Source organism: Pristiophorus japonicus, chromosome 13, assembly GCF_044704955.1.
Source record: "Pristiophorus japonicus isolate sPriJap1 chromosome 13, sPriJap1.hap1, whole genome shotgun sequence".
NCBI lineage: Eukaryota > Metazoa > Chordata > Chondrichthyes > Pristiophoridae > Pristiophorus > Pristiophorus japonicus.
The window spans coordinates 71,684,977-71,704,202 of NC_091989.1; the positions used below are offsets into that span (position 1 = coordinate 71,684,977).

Sequence of the window (19,226 nt, forward strand, 5' to 3'; positions counted from 1 at the left end):
TCGGCCCAACCAGTCCATGCCGGCGTTTATGCTCCACTCGAGCCTCCTTTTGTCCTTCCTCATCTAACTCTATCAGCATAACCCCCTATTCTCTCCTCCCTCATGTGCTTAGAATTAATGTTCTGCTTTACTGCCCAGTCTGATTTCCCACTCCTCCTCTCCTTGGTCCCTGCTACTCATAGTCCCCTTCCTGCTCCATGTCCGGACCAATTACCTACCCCATCCTTCACTCCGCCCTGTTGGACTTCTGTTCTGCTGCCATTCCAGACTCCTGTCTTCTCTTAGGTTCACATCTTCTCTGTGCTCCAGCCTGGACATCTTCGACATGTCTAGTGCAGTGCATGGCACTAGCTGTCTCTGAGCAGTTAAATATGTGAGCAAGGGGAACACATCACAGACCCCATCTCTTTGAGCACCTTCAGATGAATGCATTAGGGCCAGCAGCCTGACCTATTTTAAGATCCTTTGTGCAAGCCAGGACTACAACTGCATCTACTCTGACAATTTCTATTACAGCATCAGCCCAAGTGAAGACCAGTGCAAAGTAGCCCATTTAAATCTGGTATTAGCATTGATTGGTGGGGTGGGTACTTGAACCAACTGCAGCCTTTGTGATAGTGGTGCTAGCTAGTGAATCTGATAATTATCATTAATGTGCTTCGTTGCAATTTTTTATAACAACTAACTACTTTAGCGGGCAGTAAGAGTTAGCCACGTAGTGTGAGACTGGAGTCATGTGTAAGTAAGACCGAGTGAGGCTTTCAAAATCCCTTCCCTGAAGGACACTGGTGAACCAGTTGGTCATTTTCCCCCTAGTACTAGCCCACAAATGACCAGGTTTATTGAGTTCAAGTTCACAATTGGTTGTAGTGGGATTTGAACATTACCTCTGGACTGCTATTTGCAGTTCCATAATCAGTACACTGCTGACCCCTTTCATTACCTTGTATGTATGATCAGTTTAGTATATGAACGACATGAATTTCAAAATACAGTTTTAGTTCTTTAAAAAAATTGTAGGAAAATGAATGTTTTGTTGGACTGCAAAGTACAGTGGGATAGAAATGTTGGAGTTATATTACCCCGACACTTTGTGTGTTCACATCCAAATCTTATTCAATAACTGGAATAGAAACATAGAAAATAGGTGCAGGAGTAGGCCATTCGGCCCTTCGAGCCTGCACCGCCATTCAATGAGTTCATGGCTGAACATGCAACCTCAGTACCCCATTCCTGCTTTCTCGCCATACCCCTTGATCCCCCGAGTAGTAAGGACGAAATCTAACTCCTTTTTGAATATATTTAGTGAATTGGCCTCAACAACTTTCTGTGGTAGAGAATTCCACAGGTTCACAACTCTCAGGGTGAAGAAGTTTCTCCTCATCTCAGTCCTAAATGGCTTACCCCTTATCCTTAGACTGTGACCCCTGGTTCTGGACTTCCCCAACATTGGGAACATTCTTCCTGCATCTAACGTGTCTAAACCCGTCAGAATTTTAAACGTTTCTATGAGATCCCCTCTCATTCTTCTGAACTCCAGTGAATACAAGCCCAGTTGATCCAGTCTTTCTTGATATGTCAGTCCCGCCATCCCAGGAATCAGTCTGGTGAACCTTCGCTGCACTCCCTCAATAGCAAGAATGTCCTTCCTCAAGTTAGGAGACCAAAACTGTACACAATACTCCAGGTGTGGCCTCACCAAGGCCCTGTACAACTGTAGCAACACCTCCCTGCCCCTCTACTCAAATCCCCTCGCTATGAAGGCCAACATGCCATTTGCTTTCTTAACCGCCTGCTGTACCTGCATGCCAACCTTCAATGACTGATGTACCATGACACCCAGGTCTCGTTGCACCTTCCCTTTTCCTAAACTGTCACCATTCAGATAATAGTCTGTCTCTCTGTTTTTACCACCAAAGTGGATAACCTCACATTTATCCACATTATACTTCATCTGCCATGCATTTGCCCACTCACCTAACCTATCCAAGTCACTCTGCAGCCTCATAGCATCCTCCTCGCAGCTCACACTGCCACCCAACTTAGTGTCATCCGCAAATTTGGAGATACTACATTTAATCCCCTCGTCCAAATCATTAATACACAGTGTAAACAGCTGGGGCCCCAGCACAGAACCTTGCGGTACCTCACTAGTCACTGCCTGCCATTCTGAGAAGTACCCATTGACTCCTACTCTTTGCTTCCTGTCTGCCAACCAGTTCTCAATCCATGTCAGCACACTACCCCCAATCCCATGTGCTTTAACTTTGCACATTAATCTCTTGTGTGGGACCTTGTCGAAAGCCTTCTGAAAGTCCAAATATACCACATCAACTGGTTCTCCCTTGTCCACTCTATTGGAAACATCCTCAAAAAAATTACAGAAGATTTGTCAAGCATGATTTCCCTTTCACAAATCCATGCTGACTTGGACCTATCATGTCACCTCTTTCCAAATGCGCTGCTATGACATCCTTAATAATTGATTCCATCATTTTACCCACTACTGATGTCAGGCTGACCGGTCTATAATTCCCTGTTTTCTCTCTCCCTTTTTTAAAAAGTGGGGTTACATTGGCTACCCTCCACTCGATAGGAATTGATCCAGAGTCTATGGAATGTTGGAAAATGACTGTCAATGCATCCGCTATTTCCAAGGCCACCTCCTTAAGTACTCTGGGATGCAGTCTATCAGGCCCTGGGGATTTATCGGCCTTCAATCCCATCAATTTCCCCAACACAATTTCCCGACTAATAAGGATTTCCCTCAGTTCCTCCTTCTTACTAGACCCTCTGACCCCTTTTATATCCGGAAGGTTGTTTGTGTCCTCCTTAGTGAATACCGAACCAAAGTACTTGTTCAATAGGACTGCCATTTCTTTGTTCCCCATTATGACTTCCCCTGATTCTGCCTGCAGGGGACCTACGTTTGTCTTTACTAACCTTTTTCTCTTTACATATCTATAGAAACTTTTGCAGTCCGTCTTAATGTTCCCTGCAAGCTTCCTCTCGTACTCTATTTTCCCTGCCCTAATCAAACCCTTTGTCCTCCTCTGCTGAGTTCTAAATTTCTCCCAGTCCCCAGGTTCACTGCTATTTCTGGCCAATTTGTATGCCACTTCCTTGGCTTTAATACTATCCCTGATTTCCCCTGATAGCCACGGTTGAGCCATCTTCCCTTTTTTATTTTTACGCCAGACAGGGATGTACAATTGTTGTAGTTCATCCATGCGGTCTCTAAATGTCTGCCATTGCCCATCCACTGTCAACCCCTTAAGTATCATTCGCCAAACTATCCTAGCCAATTCACGCCTCATACCTTCAAAGTTACCCTTCTTTAAGTTCTGGACCATGGTCTCTGAATTAACTGTTTCATTCTCCATCCTAATGTAGAATTCCACCATATTATGGTCACTCTTCCCCAAGGGGCCTCGCACAACAAGATTACTAATTAATCCCCTCTCATTACACAACACCCAGTCTAAGATGGCCTCCCCCCTAGTTGGTTCCTCGACATATTGGTCTAGAAAACCATCCCTTATGCACTCCAGGAAATCCTCCTCCACCCGTATTGCTTCCAGTTTGGTTAGCCCAATCTATATGCATATTAAAGTCACCCATGATAACTGCTGCACCTTTATTGCATGCACCCCTAATTTCTTGTTTGATGCCCTCCCCAACATCACTATTACTGTTTGGAGGTCTGTACACAACTCCCACTAACGTTTTTTGCCCTTTGGTGTTCTGCTGCTCTACCCATATAGATTCCACATCATCCAAGCTAATGTCTTTCCTAATTATTGCATTAATCTCCTCTTTAACCAGCAATGCTACCCCACCTCCTTTTCCTTTTATTCTATCCTTCCTGAATGTTGAATACCCATGGATGTTGAGTTCCCAGTCCTGATCATCCTGGAGCCACGTCTCCGTAATCCCAATCACATCATATCCGTTAACATCTATTTGCACAGTTAATTCATCCACCTTATTACGGATACTCCTTGCATTAAGATACAAAGCCTTCAGGCTTGTTTTTTTAAACACCCTTTGTCCTTTTAGAATTATGATGTAGTGTGGCCCTTTTTGTTTTTTGCCTTTGTTTACTCGGCCTTCTACTATTGCTTTTTACCTTTCTACCATCTGTTTCTGACTCCATATTACTTCGCCCTATCTCGCTGCATAGGTTCCCATCCCCCTGCCATATTAGTTTAAACACTCCCAAACTGCATTAGCAAATGTTACCCCGAGGACATCAGTTTGAGTCCTGTCCAAGTGCAGACCGTCCCTTTTGTTCAGGTCCCACTTCCCCCAGAACTGGTTCCAATGTCCCAGGAATTTGAATCCCTCCCTCTTGCACCACTGCTCAAGCCACGTATTTATTCTAACTATCCTGCTCCCTCTACTCTGATTAGCACGTGGCACTGGTAGCAATCCAGAGATTACTATCTTTGAGGTCCTACTTTTTAATTTAACTCCTAGCTCCCTAAATTCAGCTTGTAGGACCTCTTCCCGCTTCTTACCTATATCGTTGGTACCTACATGTATCACGACAACTGGCTGTTCACCCTCCCTCTCCAGAATGCTCTGCATATAGATACATATAAAGTTTTTTTTTAAATCTGGCCCGTAAAGGTCTTTGCAGTCATGTCTTTTTCCAATAGTAAGATAACCAAATGAAAATGTCTTTGTGATAATGGTGTGAGTGACTGAATCTGAGCTGTGTTGTCCTGTGCAGGTGGAGCTAGGGGTTGTGTTTGTCACAAGTCTACGTATGCTGCTCTTCCCAACAACTACAACTGGTGAGTAACTGCATTCCTGATTGTTCACATTCATGTATGTCAGCTCTTGAATTCTATTACTGAAACGGCTTTCATCTCTTGGCAGCAAAGTTGACCTTGCAATGACATCAGATGGGCGGACAATAGTCTGTTACCACCCGTCAGTGGACATCCCGTACGAACACACCAAGGTAGAATTGAACGTTGTGTGGATTCTTACTTTGAGCGGTTTTGTGGAAGTCTGGATTGCAGTATTCATGTTACAATGATTTATATTTCTGATGCAGTTTGTAGGCTTAGTATTACTTGGCTGCTCACTCCTGACAAGATGAGTTTGAATCACAATAACATACTGTTCACGTTTATCACTACGAGCCAAACTCATAATAATCCTCCATCTGTTTTTCTCCCATTGTTATAATCACAGTCCCCAGTAACGTTAACAAGAGATAGCTGACAGACACCCTTTTCACTTTTGGTACACTGGAGTATTAACACTTTGTGCTGAAGACTGGGAGAATGCAAGTTTTGACTCCCTGTGCTCGATACTGTGTGAGCAGGTCATTGGTGACAAGCTATCGTGTGTTTTCTGGGTGGAACAGCCAAAGAGGCCTTGGTGGATGTCTGAATACAGTCAGTTTGCCTGGTTGTCCTTTGTGGGGCACAACATGGGATATGAGCAACACAGGGGTGAAAACAGAGGGTTTATTGGCCATCGTTGGGTGGGGGGGGGAAATACCCTGATCATAAAGCATTACAAACTTCTTCCTTTGGAGAGTGAAGGTTCAGATTCATTTGTCTGGAGAAAGATCAATGACAATTTATAATATTTATAACTTTCCCTGCACTGAAGTGTGCAATGTTGCTATCGGTGTTTCTATCCAACCGAGACTCCAGGATGGTATATTGCCTCCCTGGTGCAAGGGTCAAGGATGTCTCGGAGCGGGTGCAGGACATTCTGAAAAGGGAGGGTGAACAGCCAGTTGTCGTGGTGCACATTGGTACCAACGATATAGGTAAAAAAAGGGATGAGGTCCTACGAGACGAATTTAAGGAGCTAGGAGCTAAATTAAAACGTAGGACCTCAAAAGTAGTAATCTCGGGATTGCTACCAGTGCCACGTGCTAGTCAGAGTTAGAATCGCAGGATAGCTCAGATGAATACATGGCTTGAGCAGTGGTGCAGCAGGGAGGGATTCAAATTCCTGGGGCATTGGAACCGGTTCTGGGGGAGGTGGGACCAATACAAACCGGACAGTCTGCACCTGGGCAGGACCGGAACCAATGTCCGAGGGGGAGTCTTTGCTAGTGCTGTTGGAGAGGAGTTAAACTAATATGGCAGGGGGATGGGAACCAATGCAGGGAGACAGAGGGAAACAAAATGGAGACAAAAGCAAAAGACAGAAAGGAGATAAGTAAAAGTGGAGGGCAGAGAAACCCAAGGCAAAAAACAAAAAGGGCCACTGTACAGCAAAATTCTAAAGGGTCAAAATGTAACAAAAAGGCAAGCATGAAAGCTCGGTGCCTCAATGCAAGGAGTATTCGGAACCCGGGAGAGGGCTCTGAGCTAGTTAGAGTGGATGAGAGCTCAGATGAACAGGACCCCAAGAAAGAATGCAAAAGGCAGGAGGCAACAGAGCAGAGTAGCACTGGGGAAAGTGTAAACCACAAGGTGATCGGAAGGGACAATATGTATGAATATAAAGGGGCTGCAGGAGGGGTCAAAACTAAAAATCATGGTTTAAAAACTAGTATTAAAACACTCTACCTAAACACAAGCAGCATTCGAAATAAAGTAAATGAGTTGACGGCACAAATCATTACAAATGGGTATGATTTGGTGGCCATTACAGAAACGTGGTTGCAGGGTGGCCAACACTGGGAATTAAACATACAGGGGTATCTGACAATTCGGAAAGATAGACAAGAAGGGAAAGGAGGTGGGGTAGCTCTGTTAATAAAGGATGATATCAAGGGCAGTTGTGAGAGACGATATTGGCGCTAATGAACAAAATGTTGAATCATTGTGGGTGGAGATTAGAGACAGTAAGAGGTAAAAGTCACTGGTGGGCATAGTTTATAGGCCCCCAAATAATAACTTCACGGTGGGGCAGGCAATAATCAAGGGAATAATGGAGGCATGTGAAAAAGGAACGGCAGCAATCATGGGGGATTTTAACCTACATATCGATTGGTCAAATCAAATCGCACTGGGTAGCCTTGAGGAGGAATTCATAGAATGCATACGGGATTGTTTCTTAGAACAGTATGTTACAGAACCTACAAGGGAGCAAGCTATCTTAGTTCTGGTCCTGTGCAATGAGACATGAATAATAAACGATCTCCTAGTAAAAGATCCTCTCGGAATGAGTGATCACAGTATGGTTGAATTTGTAATACAGATTGAGGGTGAGGAAGTAGTGTCTCAAACGAGCGTACTATGCTTAATCAAAGGGGACTACAGTGGGATGAGGGCAGAGTTGGCTAAAGTAGACTGGAAACACAGACTAAACGGTGGCACAATTGAGGAACAGTGGAGGACTTTTAAGGAGCTCTTTCATAGTGCTCAACAAAAATATATTCCATGAAAAAGAAGGGCGGTAAGAGAAGAGATAACCAGCCGTGGATAACCAAGGAAATAAAGGAGAGTATCAAATTAAAAACCAATGCGTATAAGGAGGCCAAGGTTAGTGGGAAAATAGAAGATTGGGAAAATTTTAAACGACAGCAAAGAATAACTAAGAAAGCAATAAAGAAAGGAAAGATAGATTACGAAAGTGAACTTGCGCAAAACATAAAAACAGATAGTAAAAGCTTTTACAGATATAAAAACGGAAAAGAGTGACTAAAGTAAATGTTGGTCCCTTAGAAGATGAGAAGGGGGATTTAATAATGGGAAATGTGGAAATGGCTGAGACCTTAAACAATTATTTTGCTTCGGTCTTCACAGTGGAAGACACAAAAACCATGCCAAAAATTGCTGGTCACGGGAATGTGGGGAGGGAGGACCTTGAGATAATCACTATCACTAGGGAGGTAGTGCTGGACAGGCTAATGGGACTCTAGGTAGACAAGTCCCCTGGTCCTGATGAAATGCATCCTAGGGTATTAAAAGAGATGGCAGAAGTTATAGCAGATGCATTCGTTATAATCTACCAAAATTCTCTGGATTCTGGGGAGGTACCAGCGGATTGGAAAGCAGCTAATGTAACGCCTCTGTTTAAAAAATGGGGCAGACAAAAGGCAGGTAACTACAGGCCGGTTAGTTTAACATCTGTAGTGGGGAAAATGCTTGAAGCTATCATTAAGGAAGAAATAGCGGGACATCTAGATAGGAATAGTGCAATCAAGCAGACGCAACATGGATTCATGAAGGGGAAATCATGTTTAACTAATTTACTGGAATTCTTTGAGGATATAACGAGCATGGTGGATAGAGGTGTACCAATGGATGTGGTGTATTTAGATTTCCAAAAGGCATTCGATAAGGTGCCACAGAAAAGGTTACTGCAGAAGATAAAGGTACGCGGAGTCAGAGGAAATGTATTAGCATGGATAAAGAATTGGCTAGCTAACAGAAAACAGAGAGTCGGGATAAATGGGTCCTTTTCGGGTTGGAAATCGGTGGTTAGTGGTGAGCCACAGGGATCGGTGCTGGGACCACAACTGTTTACAATATACATAGATGATGTGGAAGAGCGGACAGAGTGTAGTATAACAAAATTTGCAGATGACACAAAGATTAGTGGGAAAGCGGATTGTGTAGAGGACACAGAGATACTGTAAAGAGATTTAGATGGGTTAAGTGAATGGGCTAAGGTTTGGCAGATGGAATACAATGTCGGAAAATGTGAGGTCATCCACCTTGGAAAAAAAAACAGTAAAAGGGAATATTATTTGAATGGGGAGAAATTACAACATGCTGCAGTGCAGAGGGACCTGGGGGTCCTTGTGCATGAGTCCCAAAAAGTTTGTTTGCAGGTGCAGCAGGTAATCAGGAAGGCGAATGGCATGTTGGCCTTCATTGCGAGAGGGATGGAGTACAAAAGCAACTGTACAGGGTATTGGTGAGGCCGCACCTGGAGTACTGCGTCCATTTTTGGTCACCTTTCTTAAGGAAGGATATACTAGCTTTGGAGGGGGTACAGAGACGATTCACAAGGCTGATTCCGGAGATGAGGGGGTTACCTTATGATGATAGATTGAGTAGACTGGGTCTTTACTCGTTGGAGTTCAGAAGGATGAGGGGTGATCTTATAGAAACATTTAAAATAATGAAAGGGATAGACAAGATAGAGGCAGAGAGGTTGTTTCCACTGGTCGGGGAGACTAGAACTAGGGGGCACAGCCTCAAAATACGGGGGAGCCAATTGAAAACCGAGTTGAGAAGGAATTTCTTCTCCCAGAGGGTTGTGAATCTGTGGAATTCTCTGCCCAAGGAAGCAGTTGAGGCTAGCTCATTGAATCTATTCAAATCACAGATAGGTAGATTTTTAACCAATAAGGGAATTAAGGATTACGGGGAGCAGGCGAGTAAGTGGAGCTGAGTCCACGGCCAGATCAGCCATGATCTTGTTGAATGGCAGAGCAGGCTCGAGGGGCTAGATGGCCTACTCCTGTTCCTAATTCTTATGTTCTTATGTAATTCCAAATTGCTTAATATGGCTTCAAATTTCAAAGTGCTCCCCAATCTCAATGCCATTGTCCCCCATGTGGTAAATTCTGTTGACCGCTGTTCTGCTGGGACGAGGCAGAGAGGGGAGGCTTTCTCTCATAGGGACGGTGGGGGGGGCGGTATAGGCAACCCGCCCAAGCCTTTATTGTGCATATCCTGATAACTTCACAGAGCTGCAATGACAACTTTCATTAAATCGCACCTTCAGTGTGGAGAAATGCCCCAAAGCACTTTACAGAAGCATAGGCAGTCAAGAATGGATGCTGAGCCAAAGGGATGACCAAAACCTTCATCAAAAAGGTAAGTTTGAAGGAAGAATGGGAGGGGGCAAGGTGGAGTTTAGGGAGGGAATTCAAGAATGGGGCTAGGCAGCTGAAGGCATGCCATCAATAGAGACCAGAGTGTAGTTTGTGTGATGGTCTTTGCTATTTTCTTTTGTGTTCTCTTTATATATAAAAAAGGTCCTTGAAAGCAATTTGTAACTTACCCTGTTATCGAATGATAAACTAAATCAATTCCCAGATTTGATGTACACTGTGATTCGCAGCCCATCTCACGACCTTTCCCTGTGGAGAACAAAGAGGAGACTCACGACCAGGTACTAAAGGCCAGGTTAGAAAAAGAAGTGCTGCGTAATAAACAGGCCCCTACAATTGAAGAACTCAGCAAAATGTTCTACACAACAAAGCACCGCTGGTATCCAGTTGGGCAGTAAGTACTACTTGAGCAGCTCAATGGAATATTCACATAACAAAACCACATTGGGTTTCAGTATTTACAAGGGCTGTTCAATGAAGCCGTGTTTACTGCAATCTTAAAAACTGTATTCGCCTGTAGAAAATTAAATCCTCAATCCCAATCCTTGCAGGCTGTATCGTGGTAAGAGTGTTTTGTAACACCAATACTAGAGAGGCAGGACTAAGTTCATGTAATTGTGACTGCTTCCTCTCCTATCCCAGCTCCTAACGTTGGCTGTGTTGTATGGGGAAGCTCTGGCTTGCTGTTCGTTGTTGTCAGCTTATCCACTCCACGCATTTGAACTACTTTGTGTTACGCTTTTGATCTTTTAGTGACCATAGCCCCAAGTTAAATAATTCATAGGAACATACGAACAGGGATCCATTCAGCCTCTCGAGCCTGTTCAATTAGATCATTGCTGATCTGCATCTTAACTCCATCTACCCACCTTAGCTCTGGAACCCTTAATACCCTTCACTCACAAAAATTTGATCAATCTCAGTTTTGACATTTCCAATCTCTCCCCGCAGCCTCAACAGCTATTTGGGGGGAGAGTTCCAGATTCCCACTGCCCTTTGTGTGAAGGACTGTTTCCTGACATCACTCCTGAACAGCCTAGCTCGAATTTTAAGGTTCTGTCCTCTTGTTCTGGACACTAGAGGAAATAGTTTCTCTTATCGCCCCTATCACATCTTTTAATCATCTTAAATACCTCAATTAGATCACCGCTTAATCTTCTATATTCAAGGGAATACAAGCCTAGTCTATGCAACTTGTCCTCATTCTGGTGAATCTGTGCTGCACCCCCTCAAAGCCCAATATATCCTTCCTAGGGTGCGGTGCCCAGACTGAATGAAGTGCTCCAAATAGGATCTACCCGAGCTCTATACAGCTATAACATAGCCTTCACCACATTATATTCCATCTCTCGAGATAAAGGCCAGAATTCCATTCGTCTGTTTAATAATGTTTTGTACCTGTCCACTAACCTTTAGCGATTTCTGTACTTGGACCCTAACACACACACTGCTCATCCACAGTTCCTATCTTCTCATTATTTAGAAAATACTCTGATCTATCTTTCTTGGGTCCAAAGTGTATGACCTCATATTTTCCTACCAAACTCCATCTGCCACAGTTTTACCTACTCACTTAATCCACATATTGTTTTCAGTTAATGGAAGTTATTTAGTGTTTATTTATATACAAGAATCATTCATGAGAAGGTTTAATTATGGAAGCACCAGAGCATGGTATGTGCATGTGCATATTTTGTCGATCCATGGTGGAGAAATGAATTGGTCTCCTTTTGTTTAAAGGTACCACAGGCGGAGGATTAACCCCAGTCCCCCAAAAGACAGATGATGGACTTTAATCTCCAGAATTGGCCTCTGTATTTTGGTGCATTCCACTGGACAGGAAAGAGCTTCGGCGCTTGCGGATTTAATTTTATGTGGTACTTTCATGTTTGAACTCTGTTTAAGAAGAAGTCTTCGTTGCAGACATTAAGTGCTTTACAAGCCATGGAATGTAACAAGCTTGTTTGGCATATGAGAGTTAATTGTCTTCAGTTTGCTATGTCGTGGTTAGCTCAATAAAATGTTCAAATTGGATTTTCCCATCTCTGTTATTGTCCACTTTCAGACAGACTTTTAAACAATATGAACTGCTCTCACTCAGTCTGAGGGATGTGTCCTTCTGAAGGCAAATCAAGGTGAGCTGGACTCCGATTTGCTCCTCACAACTTCAGACCTAAACGAGACTGTCATCACTCCCGGGGCTTCAGTCTGTGTATTTGTTTGGATTGCATAACGATAGAGTGCAGCCGAAGACAAGTGTATCAAAGGCAGATATTTCACAAAATTAACTCATTATCTGAAATACAAACTACTTGACAGCATTTCAACAGACAAGGACCCATTTCCCACATCTAGTATAAATATCACATTGTGACTGAGGTGTTATAGCAGTTACTCACTTGTGATGATTGCCATGTTTTGAAATAGTTGGCAATAGGCATGATGCTTCATATGTCCTGCTTCAAACGTCCTGTGATTTGACTCGGGTACCTTGTATGGTTTATAGATCAGTCATGGTCTAACTGAATGGCGGAACAGGCTCGAGGGGCTGAATGTCCTACTCCTGCTCCTGTTCCTATGTTCTTGTAGATACCTAAGATGGATCCTTCTTTCTAGTTGGACGTGACAATAAAGGGCTGACTGTCAGTTATGTAAATAATAGGGTAGTAGGTCCTTAGTCCTTTTTGGTTTATTTTCACACCTTTCTGCTTTCTCACCATACTTCACCATTCAGACATATAAGATGGGTGACCAGGCAGCTCTTAGTAATGAAATGAAAGGTTCCTCACCCTGTGGGCAAGATTTCCAATCAAGCTTTGGATGTCCAGCGAAAATTGGAGGGTGAAAGGACTCACTCAGCATCCTGGAGGGGCTTGCCACAGCCATGTGTCTCAAAGATGCTCCCTTGAGGGCCTGGCTTTAGCAACTGGTGCTGAGTAAGCCTAGCACATGAACTTGGATGTCTATAACATCAGGGTGACTGCCGCATTGCAAACTGTCTCGTGTAGAATGTGGAAGGCAGATGTACATTGTATAACTCGTGAGAAAATTCCCGAGGCTGGGAATGGCAGTTGTTGCCTTTACAGAGACTGGAATGCAGGCTGATGAAGTTCTGTACCTCCCAACTGGTGGACAGAAATGTAGCCACACATACTTACCTTATGCAAATCTGTACACTTCTCATCCCCGGGCAGCAAATTGGCAGGTTCACGCTCCATCTGTTGACTTGCTGCCCTGAGAAATCTGCTCCTTGGTGATCTCACTGGTGGTCACAGTACCGGTTGTACCAGATATCGATGCTTCACTTTTGCTGAAGGTTCCATGCTGCAGGCTGCAGATAGCAATTCCAGGACTCGGGATAGATCACAAATTCCCATTTGCAGCATAGAGTCCACTCTTGGAAAAAAGAAGCAGCGTTAGGTCGGAATTCCAGCCAATATCAGCAATGAAAAAGGAGATTGCTTATGAATTAAAGGCGGGTGTGGAGGGGTAAGGTGCATCTGAACTGAGGATGGCGGAGGAGAAGCATGTCTCTGAACTGGGGGCGGAACACCATTCAATAGGACACCGGCTGTGCTCACAAGCTCTGCTGCTTTTTAAAACAAATTCTCTGAGGGCGTTGCTGGCAATGCCACTATTTATTGTCCATCCCGAGTTGCTCTTGAGTATGTTGTGGCAGGCCACCTTTTTGAACCACTACTACCACCATCATTTATAAGCTATGCCCCTAGTTCCTGAACCATTTTGTCACAGTCAACATTGTCAATCCCATCTGCAATTTTGAAACTCCTATTCAGTCACCTCAAAGTTTCTCTCGGTGAGAACATAGAAAACATAGAAACATAGAAAATAGGTGCAGGAGTAGGCCATTCGGCCCTTCTAGCCTGCACCGCCATTCAATGAGTTCATGGCTGAACATTCAACTTCAGTACACCATTCCTGCTTTCTCGCCATACCCCTTGATCCCCCTAGTAGTAAGGACCTCATCTAACTCCTTTTTTAATATATTTAGTGAATTGGCCTCAGCAACTTTCTGTGGTAGAGAATTCCACAGGTTCACCACTCTCTGGGTGAAGAAGTTCCTCCGCATCTCGGTCCTAAATGGCTTACCCCTTATCCTTAGACTGTGACCTCTGGTTCTGGACTTCCCCAACATTGGGAACATTCTTCCTGCATCTAACCTGTCTAACCCCGTCAGAATTTTAAATGTTTCTATGAGGTCCCCTCTCATTCTTCTGAACTCCAGTGAATACAAGCCCAGTTGATCCAGTCTTTCTTGATAGGTCAGTCCCGCCATCCCGGGAATCAGTCTGGTGAACCTTCGCTGCACTCCCTCAATAGCAAGAATGTCCTTCCTCAGGTTAGGAGACCAAAACTGTACACAATACTCCAGGTGTGGCCTCACCAATGCCCTGTACAACTGTAGCAACACCTCCCTGCCCCTGTACTCAAATCCCCTTGCTATGAAGGCCAACATGCCATTTGCTTTCTTAACCGCCTGCTGCACCTGCATGCCAACCTTCAATGACTGATGTACCATGACACCCAGGTCTCTTTGCACCTCCCCTTTTCTTAATCTGTCACCATTCAGATAATAGTCTGTCTCTCTGTTTTTACCACCAAAGTGGATAACCTCACATTTATCCACATTATACTTCATCTGCCATGCATTTGCCCACTCACCTAACCTATCCAAGTCGCTCTGCAGCCTCACAGCATCCTCCTCGCAGCTCACACTGCCACCCAACTTAGTGTCATCCGCAAATTTGGAGATACTACATTTAATCCCCTCATCTAAATCATTAATGTACAGTGTAAACAGCTGGGGCCCCAGCACAGAACAAACCCAATCTCCTGAGCCTTTCTTTAATTTAGATTCCCTCATTCTGGCATTGGTTTTGTCGCTCCACACTGCACCGTCTCGAGGCCACATTACCCTTTCTCTGGAATGCTCGTCAGCAATACCTACAAGATTCTAGTTAATGAATGGTAACAATGCCACGCCTTTTAATCTGTATTTTATTGCTCTGCTCACGTCACATGATTCTCTTTTTACTGCAGCCATTCACGGGACATAATGGGGTAGAATATCCGCAGTGGGTTCCCGATCTCTCGCCGTAACTTCGGAAGATCAGTGTAAATGGCAGTTTCTCCAGGATTTCCACTAAAGTTATGATGGGACAGCGGGAAACTCTGCAAACATTCTATCCCTATGTTTCTTTGAACATATTACAGTATTGTGCATTGTCCTTTTACTACATATTATTGGAAAATGCTAGCCATACAAATTTTCACATTTTGTTTTAAAACCCAAGGTAAATTCCATAGATTTTATATTCTCTGCTGGACCATGTTCAAAGTTGGTGATGTTTCTTCAGCCTGGCTCTGTAATTCTTTCTTGGAAATTGCTGGATGGGAACAGGGTTAATGCTAGTAGTTTTGGTAAATATTAAGGTATAAATTCAAGTGAGCTGAATCTGGTCTGCAAAAGAGGTGATATTGGAAAAATGAGGTTATTTTTGCTATGGGGCTCAATAATTTCAGCCTTGCTTGGGTCTCCATGATGCACTTGATGTCACAAATAGCAATCGGAAGCCAAGTGTGAAGTTGAAAGATCGAGGCAGTGGAGTAGTTTCGAACTTGGTGCCCTGGCGGAGTGAATTGACTGTCCATTGCAGAACCTGCCCAATTTTCATTGAATCAGTTTCGGTGAAACAAAAATCGGATGGGTTCAACAGTGGGCAATCTGCTCTGTCAGGTGGTAACGTTGGAAATTACCCCTAGTGTTCCAAAACTAGTTTTGTTATTTTTGATTCTTAAATGTATTTTTTCCCCCATAAAGGCAAAAACATTGGTCCGGATTTTGTGGTCAGTGGCAAACCTGAAGAAAGCTGCCCACAAAGATCTAATGATCTCTGATGTTGATTTCACCTCTTCCAATGTTAATTTAATTCTGGCGTCATCTACAGGGGATCTCCAATTTCCAGCAACAGTGGCATCGTCAAGCTGGCTAAGCAGCCAATCACATTGAAGAATTCTCACAGACAGCAAACCAGGAAGTAAAATGAACAGATTATCCTTCACGTTTTAAATCATTTTACAGAGAGCAAAATAAAGATTGGGATGTACGGATGGGATTAAGGTAGAAGCTGCAATATCATAAACTTAAAAAAAAATTATATTGAAAACCATGGAATTTTTATCATCATGGAAAAACTTGACATTCCACAAATATAAAATTAATTTTTCAGGGCCAGAACGGTTGTTCAGCAGTCAGTATGACTCAGTACGTTGTTGAAAACCCAGTCACACTGCATTGAACAAGGCTTGACTTTCTCAGGGGGCTTTAACAACAATATTAGAGTGTAAAAGCTTACGGTTCTCATCAGTTCAGTGATTTCAATTGATTGCCAGCTGCGGAGACTTCAACAGCACACCATGTGGAGGAGCAGGGAATAACTGACAGCAACTTCTGGATTTCTGTGTTTAACTGCGCATGTGCAGATGCCAGAATTTGCTGCCCGTTTCACAGTTGTAATGACGGCAAATGCTGACCACTAATCACTAAGGTCCTTTCGGGAAGGAAATTTGCCATCTTCACCTGGTCTGGCCTATATGTGACTCCAGACCCACAGCAATGTGGTTGACTCCTAACTGTGCTCTGAAATGGCCCAGCAAGACACTCAGTTGCCACCACCATCTTCTCGAGGGCAATTGGGGATAGCCAATAAATGCTGGCCTTACTGAATAAAAGAAAAATGTCAACGTCGCTACAACCACAAGTTCCGGGCCATTGCATTTCATAAATCTATAAAGTAGAGATCAAACTCCACAGCTGTGCATTGTGTTGACTGATGGGGCAAACTCGTCTGACTCCAGTTCCCAAGTGCGTGGCTTGCAGGAGCTACAAAATGTTAGCAATATTAGAACACGGTTGTGAACTTTGAACGCTGCTGGAAATGTTCGAAAAGAATTCCCTGAAGCACACTTTAATAGAAAGGCAACTTTTGGTAAGCCGACCACTGTAATAAACTTTAAACACATGCAATGAACTCTTGGATGACCCCATCTGAGCATTCAAAGATAGAGTTAACGGCTTGAAACGCATTATTCTGGACAATAATCTCTTTGGATACAGGGATACAATACATAAACTGCTTAACTCTTCCTATGCCACAGAAGAATTTCCTAATTAAAATGGGAAATTAGAGTTTTCAGTGCAGGTTAAACCTCACAAGATCACAACACAGAAGCAGGCCCACCCAGTCTGTGTAGTTGGTGTTTATCGTCAGCACGAGCGGTATCCTTATCACATGTGCCCACCCTGTTCCCATATCCCTTTGTCTCCCTTGGGAGAGCTATACTGATAGGGGATTCGATTGTAAGAGGAATAGATGGGCGTTTCTGCGGCCGCAACCGAGACTCCAGGATGGTATGTTGCCTCCCTGGTGCAAGGGTCAAGGATGTCTCGGAGCGGGTGCAGGACATTCTGAAAAGGGAGGGTGAACAGCGAGTTGTCGTGGTGCACATAGGTACCAACGATATAGGTAAAAAAACGGGATGAGATCCTACGAGACGAATTTAGGGAGCTAGGAGCTAAATTAAAAAGTAGGACCTCAAAAGTAGTAACCTCAGGATTGCTACCAGTGCCACGTGCTAGTCAGAGTAGGAATCGCAGGATAGCTCAGATGAATACATGGCTTGAGAAGAGGTGCAAAAGGGAGGGATTCAAATTCCTGGGATATTGGAACCGGTTCTGTGGGAGGTGGGACCAGTACAAACCAGATGGTCTGCACCTGGGCAGCACCGGAACCAATGTCTTGGGGGGAGTGTTTGCTAGTGCTGTTGGGGAGGAGTTAAACTAACATGGCAGGGGGATGGGAACCAATGCAGGGAGACAGAGGGAAATAAAATGGAGGCAGAAGCAAAAGATAGAAAGGAGAATAGTAAAAGTGGAGGGCAGAGAAACCCAAGGCAAAAAACAAAAAGGGCCACATTACAGCAAAATTTTAAAGGGGCAAAGTGTGTTAAAAAGACAAGCCTGAAGGCTCTGTGCCTCAATGCGAGGAGTATTTGGAATAAGGTGGACGAATTAACTGCGCAGACAGCAGTTAACAGACATGATGTAATTGGCATCACGGAGACATGGCTCCAGGGTGACCAAGGCTGAGAATTCAACATTTAGGAAAGATAGGCAGAGAGGAAAAGGAGGCGGGGTGGCGTTGCTGGTTAAAGAGGAAATTAATGCAATAGTAAGGAGGGACATGAGCCTGGATGATGTGGAATCGGTATGGGTGGAGCTGCGGAATACCAAAGGACAGAAAACGCTAGTGGGAGTTGTGTACAGACCACCAAACAGTAGTAGTGAGGTTGGGGACAGCATCAAACAAGAAATAAGGGATGTGTGCAATAAAGGTACAACAGTTATCATGGGCGACTTTAATTTACATATTGATTGGGCTAACCAAACTGGTAGTAATGCGGTGGAGGAGGATTTCCTGGAGTGTATTAGGGATGGTTTTCTCGACCAATATGTCGAGGAACCAACTAGAGAGCTGGCCATCCTAGACTGGATGATGTGTAATGAGAAGGGACTAATTAGCAATCTTATTTTGCGAGGCCCCTTGGGGAAGAGTGACTATAATATGGTAGAATTCTTTATTAAGATGGAGAGTGACACAGTTAATTCGGAAACTAGGGTCCTGAACTTAAGGAAAGGTAACTTCGACGGTATCAGGCATTAATTGGCTAGAATAGACTGGCGAATGATACTTAAAGGGTTGACGGTGGATAAGCAATGGCTAACATTTAAAGATCACATGGATGAACTTCAACAATTGTACATCCCTGTCTGGAGTAAAAATAAAACGGGGAAGGTGGCTCAACCATGGCTAACAAGGGAAATTAAGGATAGTGTTAAAACCAAGGAAGAGGCATATAAATTGGCGAGAAAAAGTAACAAACCTGAGGATTGGGAAAAATTTAGAATTCAACAGAGGAAGACTAAGGGTTTAATTAAGAGGGGGAAAATAGAGTACGAGAGGAAGCTTGCAGGGAACATAAAAACTGACTGCAAAAGCTTCTATAAATATGTGAAGAGAAAAAGATTAGTGAAGACAAATGTTGGTCCCTTGCAGTCAGATTCAGGTGCATTTATAATGGGGAACAAAGAAATGGCAGACCAATTGAACAAATACTTCGGTTCTGTCTTCACGAAGGAAGACATGAATAACCTTCCAAATGTACTAGGGGACAGTGGGTCTAATGAGAAGGAGGGACTGAAGGATATCCTTATTAGGGAGGAAATTGTGTTAGGGAAATTGATGAGATTGAAGGCTGATAAATCCCCGGGGCCTGATAGTCTGCATCCCAGAGTACTTAAGGAAGTGGCCCTAGAAATAGTGGATGCATTGGTGATCATTTTCCAACAGTCTATAGACTCTGGATCAGTTCCTAT

The 19,226-nt window shown here is 43.7% G+C and overlaps 1 protein-coding gene across 4 annotated transcripts in view; it reads left to right on the forward strand.

Annotated features, from left to right (window-relative positions):
• mrpl42 (mitochondrial ribosomal protein L42) overlaps nt 1-11,806 on the forward strand; it is a 72,810-nt gene extending 61,004 nt beyond the window's left edge. For all 4 annotated transcript variants that reach the window (XM_070897639.1, XM_070897637.1, XM_070897638.1 and 1 more), the window contains exons 2-5: nt 4,736-4,799; nt 4,885-4,969; nt 10,000-10,163; nt 11,510-11,806. In XM_070897639.1, coding sequence (XP_070753740.1) covers nt 4,736-4,799; nt 4,885-4,969; nt 10,000-10,163; nt 11,510-11,555 — 359 coding nt within the window. In that variant the 3' untranslated portion in view covers nt 11,556-11,806. The remainder of the gene's footprint in view (nt 1-4,735; nt 4,800-4,884; nt 4,970-9,999; nt 10,164-11,509) is intronic.
• Nucleotides 11,807-19,226: the final 7,420 nt, after the last annotated feature.